This window comes from Saimiri boliviensis, chromosome 2 (assembly GCF_048565385.1).
Source record: "Saimiri boliviensis isolate mSaiBol1 chromosome 2, mSaiBol1.pri, whole genome shotgun sequence".
Lineage (NCBI taxonomy): Eukaryota > Metazoa > Chordata > Mammalia > Primates > Cebidae > Saimiri > Saimiri boliviensis.
Window position 1 is genome coordinate 121,636,484 of NC_133450.1, and position 22,171 is coordinate 121,658,654.

The 22,171-nt window shown below is 37.3% G+C and overlaps 1 protein-coding gene across 1 annotated transcript; it reads right to left on the reverse strand.

The window, feature by feature from the left end:
* Window positions 1–9,698: 9,698 nt before the first annotated feature.
* Window positions 9,699–10,730, reverse strand: LOC101048254 (olfactory receptor 4K17). Its single transcript, XM_003935775.1, has one exon. It carries the CDS (start codon window positions 10,728–10,730, stop codon window positions 9,699–9,701), a length of 1,032 nt encoding a protein of 343 aa, XP_003935824.1.
* Window positions 10,731–22,171: the final 11,441 nt, after the last annotated feature.

A 22,171-nucleotide genomic window follows, 5' to 3' on the forward strand; every position in this document is an offset into this window, starting at 1 on the left:
TTTGAGACCAGCCTGAGCAACACAGTGAGGCCAAATCTTAATAAATAAATAAATAAATAAATAAATAAATAAAATTAGCCCAGTGTGATAGCATACCTGTAGTCCTAGTTACTTGGGAGCTGAGGTGGAAGGATTATTCAAGTTTGAGACTACAGTGAGTTACCATCATGCCACTGCACTACAGCTGGGCTGCAGAGCAGAACCTTGAAAGAAAGAAAAAGAAGAAAGGAAGGAAGGAAGGGAGGGAGGGAGGGAGGGAGGGAAGGAGGAAAGGAGAGAAGGAGGGAAGGAGAGAGGGGGAAAAAAAGGAGAGAGAGAAAGAAAAAGAGAAAGAGAAAGAAAGAAAAAGAAAAAACAAAGAAAAAGGAAAGAAAGAGAAAGAAAGAAGAGAATATTCTGGATATTAGCCCTTTGTCAGATGGGTAGATTGCAAAAATTTTTTCCCATTATGTTAGTTGCCTTTTACTCTACTTACAGTTTGTTTTGCTGTGCAGAAGCTCTTAAGTTTAATTAGATCCCACTTGTCTATTTTGGATTTGTTGTCATTGCTTTTGGTGTTTTAGTCATAAAGTCCTTGCCCATGCCTGGTATTGCCTAGGTTTTCTTCCAAGGTTTTTATGGTGTTAGATGTTATGTTTAAATCTTTAATACCATCTCACTCCAGTTAGCATGGTGATCATTAAAAAATCTGGAGACAACAGATGCTGGAGAAGATGTGGAGAAACAGGAATGCTTGTACACTGTTGATGGGAATGTAAATTAGTTCAACTATTGTGGAATACAGTGTGGCAATTCCTCAAAGATCTAGAAATAGAAATACCATTTGACTCAGCAATCCCATTACTGGGTATATACCCAAAGGATTATAAATCCTTCTATTATAAAGACACATGCACATGTATGTTTATTGAGGCACTGTTCACAATAGCAAAGACTTGGAACCAATCCAAATGCCCAACAATGATAGACTGATCAAAAAAATGTGCCACATATACACCATGAAATACTATGCAGTCACAAAAAAGGATGAGTTTTGTCCTTTGCAGGGACATGGATGAATCTGGAAACCATCATTCTCAGCAAATTGACACAAGAACAGAAAACCAAACACCGCATGTTCTCACTCACAAGTGGGTATTGAACAATGAGAACACATACACACAGGGAGGGGAACATCATACACTGGGGCCTGTTGGGGGTTGGGGGAGGATAGCAGGGGGTGGGCAGATTCAGGAGGGATAACATTAGGATAAATAACTAATGTAGATGATGGGGGGATGGATGCAGCAAACCACCACAGCATGTGTACAACTATTTAACAATCCTTCATGATCTGCACAGTACCCCAGAACTTAAAGTATAGTTAAGAAAAAAAGAGAGAGAAAAGTTATAGAGGAGGTGTGAAGAAGAAAGAAGCTAAAACAGAAGGTTCCACCAATCATTGCCCTGTGAGAACACCAATTTAACAACTACACCCCCGCCCCCAAATAGAGCCTTTACAAGAACCAAAAATCAGGAAAGGACTTGCAATACTTGGTTTTAGCCTAATATGGCTGAACGAGGGTCTGAAGAGGTAGGAAAAGCAGTCTCGAATTGCTGATACCATCCCTTGAACCTCCCCTGGCATCAGCAGGATGGTGCACAGAGCATTCCTGTGCTCTGGGGAAATGGAAAGCAATGCGATTATGAGGCATTGAACTCAGTGCAATTCTGTTTTAGCAGAAAGAGAAACCAGACCAAACTCAGCTGAGGCCCACCTGCAGAGGGGCATTTAAACCAACCCTAACCAGAGGGAAATTGCCAATCCCAGCATCTGAACATGAGTGTCCTCAAGCCTCGCCACCATTCACCATGAAGTAAAGTACTCCAGGGCTCTCAATAAACTCAAAAGGCAGTCTAGACCACAAAGACTGCAACACATAGGCGAGTTCTAGTGCCAAACTGAGCTCAGAGCCAGAGGATTGCAAGGGCACATGATTTGCTGAGATACCAGCCAGTTCAGCTAAGGGTATGCTGGCATCACCCATCCCCTAACTCCAGGATGCCCAGCTTGTGACTCCAAAAGAGACCCCTTCCCTCAACTTGAGGAAAAGAAACGGAAGACTGAAAAGGGCTTTCTCTTGCATCATGTGTATCAGCTCAGTCACAGCAGGATACGGCACTAGTCAAAGTTGTGAGGCCCCTTTCCAGGCAGTAGCTCTGGGATGACATTTTTAGACACCCTTTGGGCCAGAAGGGAACATACTGCCTTGAAGGCAAGAACTGAGTACTGGCAAATTCATCGCCTGCTAAGTGAAGAGCCCTTGGGCCCTGAATAACCAGCAGCAATACCCAGGAACTACATTGAGAGCTTTGGGTGAGACTCAGACTTGCTGGCTTCAGATGAGACTCCGCACATTCCCCAGCTGCGGTGGGTACGGGGCAAGACTCCTTATGCTTAAAAAAAGTGGAGGAAAAAGTAAAGGGGACTTTAACTTGCACCTTAGGTACCAGCTCAGCCACAGGGTGACAGTACCAAGCAGGTTTTTGGAGTCTTTGATTCCAGGACTTTGCTCTTGGATGGCGTTTCTGGACCTGTCCTAGGCTAGAGAGGAGCCCACCTCCCTGAAGGGTGACTCCCAGGCCAGGCAGCATTCACCGCAAGCTGACTGAAAAGCTCTCAGGCCTTAAGGAAATGATATCTGGCAGCACATCCTGTGGGCATGTGGTGACAGTGACCATGGGTGAGGCTCTTCTCCCCTTGGAAGGGGAGGGAAGAGTGAAAAGGATGGTGTCTTGTTGTTTGAGAGCCACTCAAGTACGGTATATTAGAACACAATGTAAACTACTTCTGAGGCTTTTGACTCTAGTCCTTGGCTCCCAGATAACACCTCTGGACACACCTAGGGCCTGGGGAAACCTACCACCCTGGAGGGAAGAACGCAGGCCTGACTGGCTTTTCCATATCCTGAGCGTAGAGCCCCACGGCCATGAACAAACATAGTCAGTAGCCAGGGAGTGATTATAGCAAGGCCTTGGGTGAGATCTACCGCTTGGCAGGCATCGAGTCTGACACAGTACAGTCCTGTTGGTGGAGGCCACAGAGGTGCTTGTGTCACTTCACCTCCCGCTCTGGGTGGCTCAGAACAGAGACAGAGACTCTGTTTACTTGGGAGGAATTAAGGAAAGAGAATGAGAGTCTCTGCTTGGTAATACAGAGAAGTCTTCCAGAACTTGCCCAAGACCATCAAGGAGGGGCATCTATGAGTCTGCAAGAACCACAGCATTACTGGGCTGGGGGTGTCCCCGAATGTAGATAGAGCTTAGATCACAACACCCAAGTCCTTTCAAATATTTGGAAAGCCCTCTCAAAATGGGCAGGTATAAACAAGCCCAGTCAGGGAAGACTGTCATTAATACCTAACCCTTTCGTAGGAAAATGCTCTGTGTGCAGTTGAGAATGTATATTCTGCTGCTGTTCGATGAAATGTACTGCATATGTTTGTTAGGTCTCTTCGGGCTAAAGTATAGTTGAAGTCTAATATTTCCTTGCTGCTTACTGATTTTCTGTGTGATCTTTCTATTGATGAAAGTGTAGCCTTGACGTGACCCACTTTTGTATTTTGTATTGCAGTTTCTCTTTTCAGAACATTTGCTTTTCCTACCAGCAGTGTAAAAGAATTCCCTTTCCTTCATCTTTGCCAGCATTTTCGACTTTTTGTTAATTTGATAATACTCATCTTAACTGGGGTGAGATGATACTGCATTATGATTGTGATGTGTATTTCCCTGATGATTAGTGATGTTGAATATCTTTTCATATATTTGTCAGCCAATTGTACATCTTATTTTATTAAATGTCTGTTCAGATCATTTGCCCATTTTAAAATCAGATTATATTATTTTTGCGGTTAAGATGTTCAGTGTCTGTGTAATTTGGATATTAATCTCCTCTGAGATAAATACTTTGCACATAGTTTCTCTTATCCTATAGGTTGTCTTTGGCTCTGTTGAATATTTTCCTTTGCTGTGCAGATAATTTTTAGTTTGGTATAATAATCCCATTTGTTTATTTTTGCTTTTGTTGGCTGTGCTTTTGAAGTTTTAGAGACAGCTGTACCTCTGTGTTTATTACAGCACTATCCATAATAGCCAAATATGGAATCAACCTAGGTGTCAACAATAGATGAATAGATAAAGAAAATATGATATATATCCACCATGAAATACTAATAACTCATTAAAAAATGAAATCCTGTCATTCATGGTAATATAGAACTGAAGGACATTATGTTAAGTGAAATATGGCAGAAACAGAAAGTTAAACATTTGTTGTTCTTACTCATACATGGAAGCTAAGAAAAGTTAGTCTCATAGAAGTAAAAAGTATAAAAGAAAATACGAGGGGCTGAGGAAGGTAATGAAAAAAGAGAGAGGGAGAGATTTATTAAAAGACACAAAATTATAATCATAGAAACACTTTTAAGTGTTCTATGCAACAGTAATATATAATTTCAAATAACTAGAATATATTATATATATTCTATCAAAGCATCATTATATACCCCATGGATATGAATAAACATTGTCAATAAAATAATACATTTTTAAAATCTTTACTCTTATGTTTAGTGCATATATATTTAAGACTTTTATATCCTCATGATGAAACATCCCCTTAATCATTACATAATGACCTCTTCTCTTTTTATAGTTAAAAATTTTATCTCTTTAAATATGGCTATCCCTGCTCTATTTGGTTTTCATTTGCATGGAATATCATTTTCTACCCCTTCACTTTCAGTTGATTTATGTCCTTAGATGTGAAGCAAACCTCTTGCAGGCAGTATGTAGTTGGGTTCTATCTTTTTATTCATTTAGCCACTCTGTGTCTTTTTTTCAGATAATTTAATTCATTCATATTCCAGATATTTGTTGGTAGGTAAGTAGAGTCATCCCTCAGTGAGTTTTGGTGATAGATTCCAGGATCTTCTTGTGATTTGCAAAATCTGTAGATGCTCAAGTCCCTTATATAAAATGGCACAGTATTTGCATATAACTTACATGCATCCTGGTGTATGATTTATACCAACTCTAGATAATTTATAATATCAAATAAAATGTAAATAGTTGGTATGCTGGTTTAAAATTTTTGTATTATTTTTATTGTTGCACAGTTATTTTATTTATTTATTTTTGATATTTTTTTATCTGTGGTCGATAGAGTCCATGCATGTAAAACCTATGGATTCTCCAGAAAACTGACTGTACTTAATACCTCCATTTTATTAATTGTTTTCTGGTAGTTTTGCAGATCCTTTGTTCTCTTTCTCCTCTTTTGCTGCCTTCATTTATTCATAGTTTATTTTCTCCAGTATATGTCTTGATTCTTTATTTTTTTGTTTTTGTGAATGCTCTATAGATTTTGCTTTGTACTTACCATAAGGCTTACATAACACATCCTATGGTTATCATACACTATTTTCAGTCAATAAATACCTAACTTTGATTGCATTTAATAAGTCTACACTTTTGTTCTACCTCCTCCCTACATTTTGTGTTTTTACTGTCACAATTTACATATTTTTGTTATTGATTTTTAAACAAATTTCTGGATTTTTAAAAACAAGTTCAATCTCTTCATCAAATTTCTCCATTTTTTGTTTGTTATTTGCTTGATTTTGCTGAATTATTCTCTGTACATTCTCAAACATTACTGCACTTCCTTAAGTGAAGTCTAGGTCTGGTAGTTCATAGATCTCTGTTTCTTTAGTCAGATACTGGAAAATTATTCTGTTCCTTTGATGATGATATTCCTTTTTGTTTTTTCATGTTTCTTGTTGTCTTAATTCGATTTCTTTGCATTTTTTAGAGCAGTAATGTGGAGGTGTGAGGGCATTGGCTGAGTAAAACACCACTACTCTGACTATTGTGAAGGTGCAGCAGTGTGTGTGATAGAGTCTGTGTGGCTCTATCAGCTGAGGTTGCCATTAATGAACATTGTAGGGAACTTCAGTAGCCAATGATGTAAATGGTTGAAGTGTTGACAAAAACTGTTGCCATCTTTGGTGGCTATGGCTGCTGAAGTTCTTTCTATATTTTTTCCCCCACTGGGGATGTTGTGGCTGAGAGAATACCTCTTGGCACAGGGTCCAGCTTGAGAAACTGCTTGTGGTGATGTTGGCATGGATGTCTGATGAGGGGTACACTAGGGGAAGCCAGGGATCTGAAGCCATAAGTACAGGTATGAATGGAGGTACTTCAGATCCATCATTTGGGATAGTAACGGCAGCGTATCTGGGCCCAGGTATTCCACTGCCCAAACTATAATTTCATGCAAGGTGCAGGTGCTTTTGAAATAGCCAGGGAATTTGTGATAGAAGTATGGGTAAGTTCAGAGTTGCAGTGGCTCTGGGTTTGAGGTAGAGACTAGTTCTCTATGGTGGCTGAGGTGGTGCTTAAAAAAAGCCATCTTGGTTCTAGGACCAGAGTTTGTTTACCTAGAATGTATAATTTTTTTTTTTTAAAGTCAGACACATAGCTTTTTTTAAAAAAATTGAAATATATGGGAACAAGAAGATTGGAGTGAGATTTTTGTAATATTAACAACCATAAAGGTATCTACCTTTATGAATTACATTCTCATTTTGAAAGCTACAAGAAAAAATAAGTGTAGGTAGAGATGGAAACTCTGAATTACTGATTTCTTAGGAGACAATGCATATGAGTGCTGACTTAGACATTAATGTTGTAGAGAAGACAGAGAACCAAACATGAGCTCACAGTGAGTGCCAAGTCATTTAAAACAATCATACAACAAAAATGTGACAGACATTCTGAGGATTCATTTTATTTCATTTACATCAAAAGGCATTGCAATTCCTAGATAAAGTATCTATCAAGCTCCTCTGAAGGACAAGTGAGTCTTTGATGGACAACTTTAATAACTCAGTCGACATTTTAAAAATCAATAATTTAATCTTTGTTGGTTTAAAGTCTATTTTATCAGAGACTACGATTGCAACCTCTGCTTTTTCTCTCTCTCTCTCCCTCTCCATTTGCTTGGTAAATCTTCCTCCATCCCTTTATTTTGAGAAGCTTAGTTTGGCTAGATATGAAATTCTGGGTTGAAAATTATTTTCCTTAAGGATTTGAATATTGGCCCCCACTCTCTTCTGGCTTGTAGGGTTTCTGCCAAGAGATCTGCTGTGAGTCTGATGGGCTTCCCTTTGTGGGTAACCTGACCTTTCTTTCTTGCTGCCTTTAGCAATTTTTCCTTCATTTCAACTCTGGTGAACCTGATGATTATGTGCCTTGGGGTTGCTCTTCTTGAAGAGTATCTCCTTGAGGACTATCTTTGTAGTGTTCTCTGTATTTCCTGAATTTGAATGTTGGCCAGTCTTCCTAGGTTGGGGAAGTTCTCCTGGATGATATACTGAAGAATTTTCCAACTTGGTTTCATTCTCCCCATCACATTCAGGTACACCAATAATGTAGATTTGGTCTTTTCACATAATCCCCTATTTCTTGGAGGCTTTGTTTATTTTTTTTCATTCTTTAATCTTGTCTTCTCACTTTATTTCATTGAATTGATCTTAAATCTCTGATATCCTGTCTTCTGCTTGATCAATTCAGCTATTGAACTTGCGTATGCTTCACAAAGTTATTGTGCTGTGTTTTCCAGCTCTATCAAGTAGTTTATGTTACTCTGGTTAGCATTTTATCTAACATTTTTTCAAGATTCTTAGTTTCCTTGCGCTGGGTTAGAATATGGTCCTTTAGCTCAGTGAAGTTTGTTATTATCCACCTTCTGAAGCCTGTTTCTGTCCATTTGTCAAACTCATTCTCCATCCAGTTTTTTTTTTTTTTTTTCTTGCTGGTGAGCAGTTGTGACCCCTTGGAGGAGAACAAGTGTTCTGTTCTGATTTTTGGTAATCTCAGCCTTTTTTCACTGATTCCCTACTTAATAAATGATGTTGGAAAAACTCACTACACATATGCAAAAAGCTGAAACTGGATCCCTTCCTTGTACCTCATACAAAAATTAACTCCATTAAAAAAATTAACTCCAGATGGATTAAAGATTTAAACATGAGACCTAATACCATAAAAACCCTAGAAGAAAACCTAGCCAATACCATTCAGGACATAGGCATTGGCATGTTCTTTATGACTAAAACACCAAAAGCAATGACAACAAAAGTAAAAATAGACAAATGGGATCTAATTAAACTTAAGAGCTTCTGCACAGCAAAATAAACTAACATTAGAGTGAACCAGCAACCAACAGAAAGGGAAAAAAATTTTGCAATCTATCCATCTGACAAAGGGCTAATATCTAGAATCTACAAAGAACTTGAACAAATTTACAAGAAAAAAACAAACAAACCCGTCCGAAGGTAGGTGAGGAATATGAACAGACGCTTTTCAAAAGAAGACGTTTATACAGCCAACAAACATATGAAAAAATGCTCATTATCACTGGTCATTAGAGAAATGCAAATTAAAACCACATTGAGATAACATCTCATGCCAGTTAGAATGGTAATCATTAAAAAATCAGAAGACAAAAGATGCTAGAGAGGATGTGGAGAAATAGGAATGCCTTTACACTGTTGGCGGGAGTGTAAATTAGTTCAAACATTGTGGAAGACAGTGTGGCAATATCTCAAGGACTAGAAATAGAAATTTCATTTGACCCAGCAATCCCATTATTGGGTATATACCAAAAGGATTACAAATCATTCTATTATAAAGACAAATGCGAATGTATGTTCATTGTGGCACTGTTTACAGAAGCAAAGACTTGGAACCAACCCAAATGTCCATCAATATAGACTGGATCAAGAAAATTTGGCACATACATGCCATGGAATACTATGCAGCCATAAAAAGGATGAGTTCATGTCCTTTGCATGGATGTGGATGAATCTGGAAACCATCATTCTCAGCAAACTGACACAAGAATAAAAAAACAAACACCGCATGTTCTCACTCATAAGTGGGTGATGAACAATGAGAACACATGGACACAGGGAGGGGAATATCATACACCAGGGCCTGTTAGAGGGTGGGGGAACTAGGAGAAGGATAGCACGGGGTGGGGGGATTGGGGAGGGCTAACATTAGGAGAAAACCCTAATGTAGATGACAGTGGGATGGATACAGCAAACCACATGGCATGTGTATACCTGTGTAACATACCCTCACGTTCTGCATATGTACCCCAGAACTTAAAATGTAATTAAAAAATTAATAATTCATTTTTAGTACTACATTTGTAATATTCTTGACTATCTGACTACTGTAGTCTTACTGCATTTACTTGCCTTCATCTCTGTGTATCTAATAACTATATTTGCAAGAAATTCTTTAAAAATATAAAAATTATTTTTCTGCTACTATTATTATCGTATTTTAAGATGGAGTCTCTCTCTGTTGTCCAGGCTGGAGGGCAGTAGTACAATCTCAGGTCACTGCAGCCTCTGCCTCCTGGGTTCAAGTAATTCTCCTGCCTCAGCCTCCCAAGAAGCTGGGATTGCAGAGATGCACCACCACGCCTGATGAATTTTTTTATTTTGGGTAGAGACAGGGCGTCACCATGTTGGCCAGCTGGTTTCAAACTCCCGACCTCAAGTTATCCACCTGTCTTGGAATCCCAAAGTGCTGGGATTACAGGCATGCGCCACCATGTCCAGCCTCTGCTATTAATTTTTAACCTAAGTATCTTCTCTAGAATTCCCAAAAGCTCTCCAGAGTTTTTTCATGGATATTTTCATTTCTTTGTTTCTCAGAGTATAGATAATTGGATTCAAGATAGGAGTGATGATGGTATAAAATACAGCAAGGAACTTATCGACAGAGTGGTTGCTGAAGGGCCAGATATAAATGAAGATGCATGGGCCAAAGAAGAGAATTACCACTGTGATGTGAGCAGTCAAAGTGGAACGGGCTTTAGATTGCCCAGTAGGAGAGTGATTCTTAATGGTTATGAGGATCAGACTGTAGGAGATAAGCAAAATAATAAAACAGCTCAGGGAGATTATGCCACTGTTGGCAACAATGACTATTTGTACAATATATGTGTCTATACAGGCAAGCTTAGTAACCAAAGGGAGATCACAAAAAATGCTGTCTACCACATTGGGACCACAAAAAGGCAAGTTTACAGCAAATGGTATCTGAAGCCCTGAGTGAAGGAGACCCAGGAGCCATGAGGTCACTACAAGCAAAACACATACCTTCTTGTTCATGATGGTCATGTAGTGTAGGGGCTTACAAATGGCCACATATCTGTCAAGAGCCATGGAGACCAACAGTACCATTTCAACTCCACCCAGTAAGTGAAGGAGAAATATTTGAGTGAAGCACCCAGCAAAAGAAATCATCTTCTGCTTTTTTACGAGGTTCAGAATCATCTTAGGGGTGGCAAAGGAAGCAAGGGTCATATCTACAAAGGAGAGATTACCAAGAAGAAAATACATGGGAATATTCAGGTTAGGGGTATAAAACACTGTGAGTATAATAAGAAGGTTACCCAAAACTGTGACCATGTAGATGACTGAGAAGAGAGCAAGGAGAAGAAACTCTATACCCTGGGAGCTGGTCAGTCCCAGCAAAATGAACTCTGACACTTGAGATTGATTGAATAGTTCCATGGACTTCATCATATAGGTTGCTTTTAGAAGACCTGCAGAGAAAAAAGAAAGATCACTCATACCATGGAGTATGAGTGAATAATAAAGAGCCATATGAAAAGCCAAACTTATTCATTCCTTTGGATCTTTCAATAAACTTCTTTGACCTTGAAATTTAGTGTCAGTATCTATTTAAAGTCTAAAAAAGGAGACATACAGTCTAAGCTGTCCACTTCCAAACAAGAGCAATAATCTATTGATGTCACCGGTTTCCCTGAGGCAAACCACAGGCTCTGGAGAATATAAGTGTTATCTTCACAGGTCAAAAGAGATAGAACCATCTTCAGGAAACTTGTGGTTTTGTGGATTCAAAGATGGTTTAGTCTGAATTACCTGGAGAAAAAAGGGTTTCAGCACAACCTCTACTCTTTCAAACTCAAAACTTTAAATTTGAGTTAATATTGGAGTTACTATCTTCCCATAATGATTTCAAGAAATTCTCTTTTAATTCTGAGCCATCCCCAGAGTTTTGAAGGGACTGTGACCCAGCAGATTTAAAGCTGCTCTAGATAAGTGAGTTAGTGAGGTTTCAGGTGATGCATACTGCTGTGTTTTTCCTCCTTACCTTTCTCCAACCCGTAAGTGGGCTTCTGGTCTTGTAACTCTCGTAGAAAGTATTTTTGGCAAGTATTATTTTTTTCTGATGTGACTGTTACTATTCATGGTCTCCTGTGGCTGAAATCCATATATACAAATAATTTCTATAAGGTCATTAAAATGCAAAGGAGGCTGAGATTAAGCAACATGGATGAATACTCCAGGTCTATGTGGTCTTGTTACATTCTAAGAAGAGACACATATTATAGAGGAAGCAAGAAAAACACTGTCAGCAAAAGTGACATTGCTTGTTACATCGAACATCTTGATTCTTGCTTTCAGTTCATGTATCACATCCCCTATATTTATAAAATTGTATACTTTCAGCAAACCAGGTTTAACAATTTATACATGAGCCGTAGTCTTCACTAGACTGCCATTCACACTTATTTACATAACACTGATCTGGTGATGAGTGGCAACAGCCTCCATACCGGAGCCTTCAGGCTGGGGATATGACTGTAACTACTATATGGCTAAAACTAGTGGGCCATTATGTTCTAATCTGGAAAATACAATGCATGTGTGTATCAGCATGTGTGTGCATGTGTGTGTGTGTGTGTGTGTGTGTGTGTGTGTGTGTGTGTGTTAGAGAAAGAGACAGAGGGAGAGAGAATGAGTGGCAGATGATGCAAAAAATCTCAATTAAGAAGCAGAATAACCATACAAAAAAAGAGAGGTCATATTGAAAGTCACGTATTCTGTGCTTCTATGACTTAAGATGTGAGAAGAATCAGCAGGCTATTTGGAAAGAGCATTCAAATGAATATGGCACACTGGGACTGAGAACCACTTATGTCTCCAACAGCTGCTTTATCTTTCCCTCTGGGTCTCAATTTCATGATTGGTATAACAAGGTGGTTGAGTTCAAACCCTGACTTCATTCTCAGGCCCAATACTTCATAGGCCTGTTATTAATACACCTATTATTATCTTTAATGAATCGATTATTTTATCCCCATTTTGGGGTTTTATTATTTGTTAGTTAACTTGTTTTTAACTTTGAATCAACTCAAATATAAATATCAGATATAGCTGTGTGACATAGTTATCTCAAATTTGTCTATATCTTTATCTCCTTTCTGAGTATGTTTTTAAAAATTGTGACACTGTGTTTGCTCTAGGGCCATATTACCCTGTTTTGCTCTCTAGAACTCAGGTCTCTTGGTCACTTTACTGCGCTGGTTCTCCTCAAAATTAATATTAATATTGATTTAATTGCTATTAATATAGTTAATATTAATTTTAAGCCCTTATATATTTATCTACTATATATGCTTAAGAGAGTTTAAAATACATAGAACCTTTGAAATCTTTCACTACTCAGAATTTACCATGAAGTTTATGAGTGTGCTATAAAATCTTCACAGTAATAGTGTGTAGATACACAAAAGTTGAAACAGTTCAAATGTTATAAATTGAGGCTTACTTTCTTAAATAGATTATAGAAAATCGTAGGATGTAATATTGCATCTTTAATGAAATAATACTTGAAAAAACTAACAACATGAAAATATTTACACTGTTTTAAGTTAAGAACAGTATGAACCCATTTTATAAACATTATCTGTATAAGCATACAGATATAAAATTTACATATTTCTTAAAATATTGGATAATGTCACAACTATTAACAAAGAGATTATTTTTGCTATGATGGTGTGACTAGTACCAAAAGAATTACATGCTAGAAATATTCCTTCATAAAAATGCCAGGACCTGAAAACACTTCTGCTCAGATACATATTTTTGGAGTAAGAAAGTATTCAGAAGATGTCTGTAAATGAAGAAAATGAAACAGAAAAGGCAAGTTTCTTTTTTATTACTTAATTTAGTTTAGTTCTAAATTGTTATAGTCACTCATAATTTGGGGAAGGATAAGTTCAAGTCTATGCAAGGAAGTCCTGTAAGCAGTCAGTGGTTTGGCTACAGTAATTACAAGATGAGGGCCTCAGAACTTCTTGTCTAAGCTTGACAGAGCCTTGCTTAAATCGATCAATTATATAAGAGTTTCATTAACCCTATTATATTCTAACTTTTGAAATTGAAGAGTATTTATTTGTAAGTATATAAGACAACTTATAATTAGATATGATGCTTTAAAACATAAAAAGAGAGGCAAGATGTTATTTAAAGATAGCTGTGATTGGCCGGGCGCGGTGGCTCAAGCCTGTAATCCCAGCACTTTGGGAGGCCGAGGCGGGTGGATCACGAGGTCAAGAGATCGAGACCATCCTGGTCAACATGGTGAAACCCCGTCTCTACTAAAAATACAAAAAATTAGCTGGGCATGGTGGTGCGTGCCTGTAATCCCAGCTCAGGAGGCTGAGGCAGGAGAATTGCCTGAACCCAGAGGGCGGAGGTTGCGGTGAGCCGAGATCGCGCCATTGCACTCCAGCCTGGGTAACAAGAGCGAAACTCCGTCTCAAAAAAAAAAAAAAAAAAAAAAAAAAAAAAAAGAAAAGAAAAGATAGCTGTGATTGTGATGGGTGGGGAAAGCAGTTCTCACTAACACTCAGGTGGAGTGATCCATGGGACTTAACCAATGACTCACACTGTGTCCTTAGGCAAATCACTTCAGCAAATGAGTTCTTGGGAAACCAAGTTAGTGCGAGATCAAGAAATTGAAATAATGGGTGTGACATTCATTTTAAGAAATTTCAGGGTAAAGAGATTGGTGTGATGACATAGTAGAGGGAATGGAAACAGAATTAAGACTGATCTTGGAATGGTGAGGATTTAAATACATTCTATATTCATGTAAAATAAGTCAAAAGGTATTAAAAATGCAACAAATGTCTTTTTAACAAATCATACTAGAAAAATTGGATGTGCAAAACAATGTGTAAAAAAATTAAGATCAACCTGTGCCTCACAACTTCTATAAAAATTAACTCCAAAGTGGATCATAAACCTAAATGCAATACACAAAACTAAATTTCCCAGGAAAATGACATAGGAGAAAAAACCGCATGAATTTGATTTAGGCAAATACTTTTTGGACATACCTCCAAAAACATGATTCATGGAAAAATATAAAAAATTGCACATGAGATACAGAATACATCTGCATCTTTTCTTCATTTATACCATACCAAACGTGTGTGAGCGTGACATAAAGTCCCCACCTGCCTCTAACCTGGGACTACCAATATGTTAATTAAAATGCTTACAAAAAGAATATATCCTTTGTAGAATAGCCATTTGGTTTATAATCATTCACAGAAACAGAAACAGAGACAGAACTATGTGCTAGAAGCAAGTGGCATCAACTCTGCACATTTTCAATTGTAGGATTTTACACTTGCTTGCTATCGTATTTCTTTGTACTTAACGAACAAATAGATATTCACAAATGGGCTTAGGAACTTACATTTAGGGATCTAGCTTATTTGAAGATAGAGAAAATTATCTCTCTGATATGAAAAAAAACTTTGATTATTCTCCTCTTTATATTTATATTCACAAGAGCTATACAACTGGCTTCTGTCAAATTTCTATTCACAGGCTATTAATGGAGCCACATAAAGTATAAAGAAGTTGAAGGAAAGCCATTATGATTCAGTCACTCCAAGCAGGGTTGGCTGGAAGACAATGTTGGACAATGAGAAGAAAACTGCCCTCAAGGTTTTCTGTACCATCATAGTCCACTGGTCATTACTTTTTATGTTAGAGACTCTTATTAGTATGTATGTTATATAACAATTGAATATACAATTAAAAAATACAACTTAGACAAGTTGAGTATTTAAATTAAAATAGTGTGTCAAAAGCACAGTACAGCATCTAGCATATAGTTGTCAATGTATAATAAATGTTAATTATTGCTACTATTCTTACTACTAACTGGCTAAAGTTCACACAGCTAAAGTCATGGTATTCAAATTCAGGACTTCATGACACCAAATTAAGAGTCTATAACCCTAGTGTAAGGCTTAAATTTAGCCTTACCACTGTGAGTTTTTAAATAGCTATAATTGTTGATAATACAATTATTAGAATAAATAGGTAAATATGTATAAAAAGAAAATGCTGGATGATTGAATTAATTGCAGTATTCTCACACTTAGGCACTGATTTATTTTTCATATTTTATTGCTATTTAGTAGAACCAAATGCTGGCCTGAGTCAAATTATTGGATAACCTAAATAAAACATAATCTTTTTTTGGCATGGGATTGATGTAATGCCATATTTCATTCCTCCTCATTCACAATTTACGTTCTATTCTAAAACATAGTACCTTAGCTTTTGTTAAGACAAAGTGTATCAATAGCTGTGTCAAAAATAGAGTTTTAATGCTAATCTGACCTTGAGAGTTTACCAGATTACTATTGGACAATAATTGAGAACACCTGCATGCCTACAGCATTTTATATAACAGAAGTTTAATAATTTTTCATCAGTATTTAATAGAATTGATATTTTCAGCCATGACCTTAGGAATTTGCATACATTTGTATCTTTTTTTTTGTTCATGACTAAAACATTTATACTTTAAGTTCTGGGGTACATGTGCAGATCTTGCAGCATTGTTGCATAGATACACACATGCCATAGTGATCTGCTGTCTCCATCCTCCATCATCCACATCAGGCATTTCTCCCAATGTTACTCCTCCACCTGCAGTCCCTCCCTTAGGCCCCCCAACAGACCCCAGTGTGTGACGGTCCCCTCCCTGGGCCCATGTGTTCTCATTGTTCAACACCCGCCTATGAGTGAGAATATGCGGTGTTTGGTTTTCATGAAAACCTTGGCAAAACCATTCAGGACATAGGCATAGGCAAGGACTTCGTGACTAAAACATTAGTATCTTATCTGAAATAATTTGAAATTCAGGGAAAAATCTAATAGGATATTGCCTCTTGATTTTTACAGAATTCTCACACCAGACTCCTGCCTACCATGTCTCACCTCAACAGAAGTGTAAACCTTCTCTGAGAAGAACATTTATATCAGGTTCAAGGACCTGAGCTGGTGCTCTGGTCTTCTCTAAATGTAGGTAACTGACTGCCACATTTACCTTAGTGGCTAGTCCGGGTACCGTGGCTTCACCTAACTAGTTTGTTATCTTGGAGCACTGGTGCTTTCCTGGCTTCCAACCCTACCATCACCATATGACTCTGAACACCCACTTTGTGCTGATTTGTAACACCTGTGGAGTCCTGACTCCACTTAGCTTACTTGCTTTTTGAATATGTCTCGGTCCTCTGTTCACCACGAGACAAAAACAAGTTTTTCAAAACAGGGAGATTAATTGATGTATGCTTTCCTTGTTAAGGAGGAGTCTACTTGCCTGATCAAATGTCTTTCCTGGATAGCTGTGTGAGGCCAAGATATTGACTGTGTTGTCCAATTCTGTCGAATTTAGATGACCCTGGAGCTGTTTAAAATTAATGCTATATGCTCTAGTGAGAAACACATAAGCAATTTCTGAATTTCACTGTCAGCTTTCATTCCTCAATTCTTTTTCTCAGTAGGATATCCCCTCCTCTCATCTCTCTAACAAAATATTGTGTCTCTTTTTGTGACACCTTACCTCCCTCTGTTTTCCTTACTCCTCTGAATAATGACAAGTTCCAAACTTGTTTTCCTGTCTTTGACCTATCCAGCCATTCCAGGACTCCATTTATTTCATTTGTTCTCCAAGCAGATTTACCATGAAGAGGAAGTGGATATTGAATTGCTCTTTCCACTGAAGAGAGGAACTGGATGTGTCTGCTGAACAAATCACACAATAAAAGGTGCTACAGCACACAGAACTGGAGGTGATTATGAATGGGTCATTGGAGTGAAGCTGAATCCTAGTGATCATCTAATTTCTGGGCTCTATATGGGCTCTAAAAGGTATACAGGACAGTTCTCTGCCTTTTTGTTTCGCACGTACTTAGAGTTTCCAAGCTCTCCTTTATTCATCTCAGCCTTTTAGCAAGAGCTTGACGATAGCAGTTCTAGTTGTAGCAGTTTCCTTCCTGGAATTTGTAGAAGCCCAATTAACCACAGTAACACCAAAGTAAAACTCCAAATAGAGCTGATGACTGGGGATAAAAATGCTTACATGCTCTTAAATTAACAAGGGTTTTTGGGATTTGATTATTTTAATGAGTTTAATTCAGCAGCAGCCTGCTTCTTACTGCAAGAGCCTTTACAAAGATAGTTTCAGGAAATGTAAGTCCCTGCCAAGAAGAAATATACACAGTCAAATCACGGATCCTCTTGCTTTTCTGACTCCTATTCAATTTTAATGCCCAAATCAATACATTCCCAGTGGAGCCTTTCCTAAGAAACTGACTCAATTGATGGTTCTCTTCTCTGTACCCTCATAGTACTGCCCTTAAAATCTATAATACATTTATATATACTTCTGACTTACTTCCACCTTTGTCAATTATTTTATTTATTTTGTCATCCTAACACCTAGTAAAGTGCCTAGCATATGCTGAAAACTCACTGTCATTTTCTCCATGATAATAAATCTAACCAGTTATTGAGGTTCTGCTATTTGCCGGACTCTGTACTAGGAGCTTCACATATATCATCTCATTTAGTCTTCATAACTCTGAGTTTAATTTTCTTTTTGGTACATATTCCAGAATCTCTTGAACATTTTCTCAAACCTGAGGCTATACTTTTTCATGACTGATTATTACAAATTCATTTAATAACTGCTATCTTGTATGAGCTGTAACAGGCAAGTACATTGGCTTTATAATGTTAGCAATGTCTTCTGCTTACCAGTTCAGAAGCAGTCAAGGCCATGGGTTCTAATGGGACAATATTGAAAAGGGCATGCAACTTCTCAATTCATAGTTCCATAGAAGGAACAGGTCACTAAAATATACAGACTCCAATCAGGGAAGTTCCTAATATAGTCTCTCTTAGAATTAGGTAGTGCCTAGTAAGTGCTGGAAAACTCTGGGAATCCTCTATAGATGATTCTAATGGGGATTCCGTCTGCTGAGGGAATAATGCTTCAGGGCCACAGAAGATATTATGTAAGCAATGACAGTTTAAATGTGACAGATGAGAGATTGGACAGGTTTTGGAGCTAGAATCCTGCTTTATCCTTTATTTTGTCTCAGCTGGCTGTGGGACCATTTAATTTTGATTCCTGGTTGTAAAGTAATGAGATTAAGCTTAAAGTAGGGAAGAAAAGGATGCTGAGGTGGGTCCTTAGGACTAACCTCTGGTGACTTAAGTGCCACATCTATTGCTAGGTGATACAAAAGCAGTTGTTGAGATGGGTTATATTGAGGAGAGAAAACTATATGGATTGGTAGAATGGGCATGAGAGAGATATAAAGCAACAGAGAATGGACCTTATAAAGAAAGGCACGTATGGGTTTGGAGCTTAATTATGATATTGCAACTACAAGCCAAACCACTTCTCTGATGCTCCAAGCATTCATTAGTTTTATTCACTCGTTCAAAAATTAATAGCCTATCTCTTAAAGAAAACAATAGTTGAGCAAACACTATATATGAGGCATTTGGCTAATTATAGGGATATAATACAGGAACACACTCCTAGCCCCCCAGAAGCTTATAGACTAATGATAATAAAAATAGCCAGTTCTAGATGGCTTCCTATACAGTAGGCATGGGGTTAAAGTTATAATTCCCTTCTTATGTATTTACATAGAATGAATATAAATTTATTTATTAATATAATAATTACTATGTATACAGTTGAATTATCTGATTGATAATTAAGAGCATAATTCTCAGAATTCTGAAGTAATTTTTCCTGTTAGAGGACAAATAAAAAGCCATGTATTAGACTCTTCATTGTTCTGTTACAAAAGACAATGTCTTTGAGCCTCTATTTCACACCATGTTTCTACAACCACTTTATGAACAGTAAAATATATTACGCTCCTTGTTGTAGAAATATTTCAAATTTACACAAAAGTGTAAGTGTTCCCTTTTTAGAACACCCTCAAAAACTTCTTAGAAAACTAGGTTACAAAAGATTCTTGTTATTTGCCATATGATAATGTTCCTTTCTGAACATACAAGAGTAGTTTTCCTCAGGGAAACCACCTGGAACAACAGTTTTAAAGAAGCCTCAAAAGAGGTAGTTTATATAGCTTTGGTAACAGGGATGTAGGGAATAGAAGCATACAGCTACTAAGTAAAGTTTTAAATTGTGTTCTATGTTTTACTAAATTATTTTTTCTTTCAGACCACAGAATCTAATTACCTAGTTTTATAAGGAAGAATTAACTGGGATCTTTAAAAACTCTGCAGAAAGTATAAGGGTAGTGGCAATTCTAAGGTGTACTAGACAACCAGACTTAAGCTGAGTTTATAGGAACATGGTCCCAAACTTCATTGCAAAGCTGTTCTCACTGTGATCCCATATTCACTCTGTATCTGCCACTGATACTGCCAACCCTACAATTATATGGGCTACGCTACTGGTGGTGCTAGCAAAATGAATTCCCACTCTCAGACTTATTATTTATATGGCTTCCTTTCAAATAAAAGTCTCTGACAGGTATATATACTGATGGTTAGAAGCTGAGTTATATATCTGCACTTCATTAATGAGGGTGAATGGGAAATACAATGTTTTACTACCGTTATTATTCCTTATGGATGAGGCAGGTTACTCTAGCAGGATTATCGAAATATAAAGATGATGTTCACAAGTTTTTAAAGAGGCCTCAAAAGATGGACATCTCTACATATACAATCACTACCAATGATAAAAATAGGATAAAATTAAAACTCTCCCTTTGTAGAGTAATAACTGGTAAACATAAATCGAATTAAGAAATTAGAAAAAAACATTTGGGGATCATCATTTTAATAATTGATTCAAGTTGGAATAATCCATGTCTACTAAAACTAGTGAATAAAATTGTTATAAGGAACATAGTATTCATACAAAGTATTTCCCTGAATATCACTTGTTAATTACAAAGAAAAATAGTAACATTAAGGGTGATATCTGGCAGAAAACAGCTTATTGGAGTTATCAAAGTTGACAATACCATCAATGGGACAAACCAACATTGTATACCTCTGATACAAATCCCTGAGAGGAACATATCACCCAAATGAAGAAATGCCTCAAGTGAAGAGCCTGAGTCTAATTATGAGGGAACACTGACAAACTCAAATGTACAGATTCTACAGATTCCATTGTCTCTATTTATAAGAAATGTCATTGTCACAGTGTTAAGAAAAAAATAAGGAATTGTTAATATTAATGTATAATAAAGAGATGTGGCAATGAAATGAAATTTGTGACCCCGGACCAGATATTTTTTCTTTATTAAAAGGGTATTATCCATATAATTAACAATAACATTTAATAAGGTCTGTAGATTAGATATTCATTTAAAATATTAATGTAAATTTTCTGATTTACAGAATTATACTGTTTTAGGCAATATACTCTGAGGAAGGGATAAAAGGGCATGATGTGTTTAACTTACTCTCACAGTTTAGACTTAAGATTATATATGTGTGTGTGTTATATAAAAAGAGACAGAGACAGAGACAGACACAGAGAGAGATCTAAGGAATTGGTTCGCTGGCTCCTGTGATTGTGGAGACTCGGTTAGTCCAAAATCTGATGGGCTAGGTCTGCAGGTTGACAACTGAGTGAAGAGCTGTGGTTTGAATCTAAAGGCAGGATTCCTTCTTGCTCAGGGAAGGTCAATCTTTCTTCTAATAAGGTCTTTAACTGGATGACGGCCACTCGCATTATAGGTTTATGAGTTCACACAATTTTGTTTACATTTGGTCATTTAGAGAATTTGGTTAAAAGATCACTAGTTAAAAGTAGACAAATTTATATTTGATTTCTCTTATTTAAGGAAACTCTTAGATATCTTGAGTCTCTAAATATAGTTAACAAATCAGTTTCGCTATTTAATTTTTCATTACATATATATGTATATTTTTATTATACTTTAAGTTCTGGGGTACATGTGCAGGATTGTTACATAGGTATACATATAACATGGTGGTTTACGGCATCTACCCCTGTAGCATCTACATTAGGTATTTCTCCTAATGTTATTGCTCCTCAAACCCTCTACACCTTACTCTCCCTCCCCTAGCTCTCCCAACGCCAAACAAGCCCCGGTGTGTGATGTTCCCCTCCCTGTGTCCATGTGTTCTCATTGTTCAATACCCACCTATGAGTGAGAACATGCGGTGTTTGGTTTTCTCTTCTTGTGTCAGTGTGCTGAGAATGATGGTTTCCAGATTCATCCACGTCCCTGCAAAGGACATGAACTCATCCTTTTTCATGGCTTTGTTATTAACCCAAATTTAAAGTGAATGTTAATGAAAATAACTTCATTTTTTAAAAAACTTTTAAGGTCAGGGGTACAAGTGCAGGTTTGTTTCAGGTGAACTGACGTCATGGGGGTTTGTTGTACAGATTATTCCATCACTCAGGTATTAGGCCTAGTACCTATTAGTTATTTTTCTTGATTTTTCTCCCCCCACCCACCCTCCGCCTTCCAAAAGGCCCCAGTGTGGATTGTGTCCATGTGTTCTCATCATTTAGCTTCCCCTTTTAAGTGAGAGCATGCCGTATTTGGTTTTCTGTTCCTGTGTTAGTTTGCTAAGGATAATGGCCACCATCTCATCCATGTCCCTGCCAAGGACATGATCTCATTCTTTTTTATGGTTTATAGTATTCTATGGTATATATGTACCACATTTAAAAAATCCAATACATCATTGATGAAAATTATGTTGACTCCATGTCTTTGCTATTGTGAATAGTGCTGCAATGAACATACGCATTCATGTAACTTTATAATAGAATGACTTATATTCCTTTGGGTATACACCCAGCAATGGGGTTGCGGGGTTGATAATTATATTTTCAATAAAACCAAATATGTCATAGAAATATAATAATGAAAAAT

Excerpts from the sequence above, each read along its gene's own strand:
- LOC101048254 (XM_003935775.1), bottom strand. The coding sequence starts at position 10,730 with ATGGCTCTTTATTATTCACTCATACTCCATGGTATGAGTGATCTTTCT.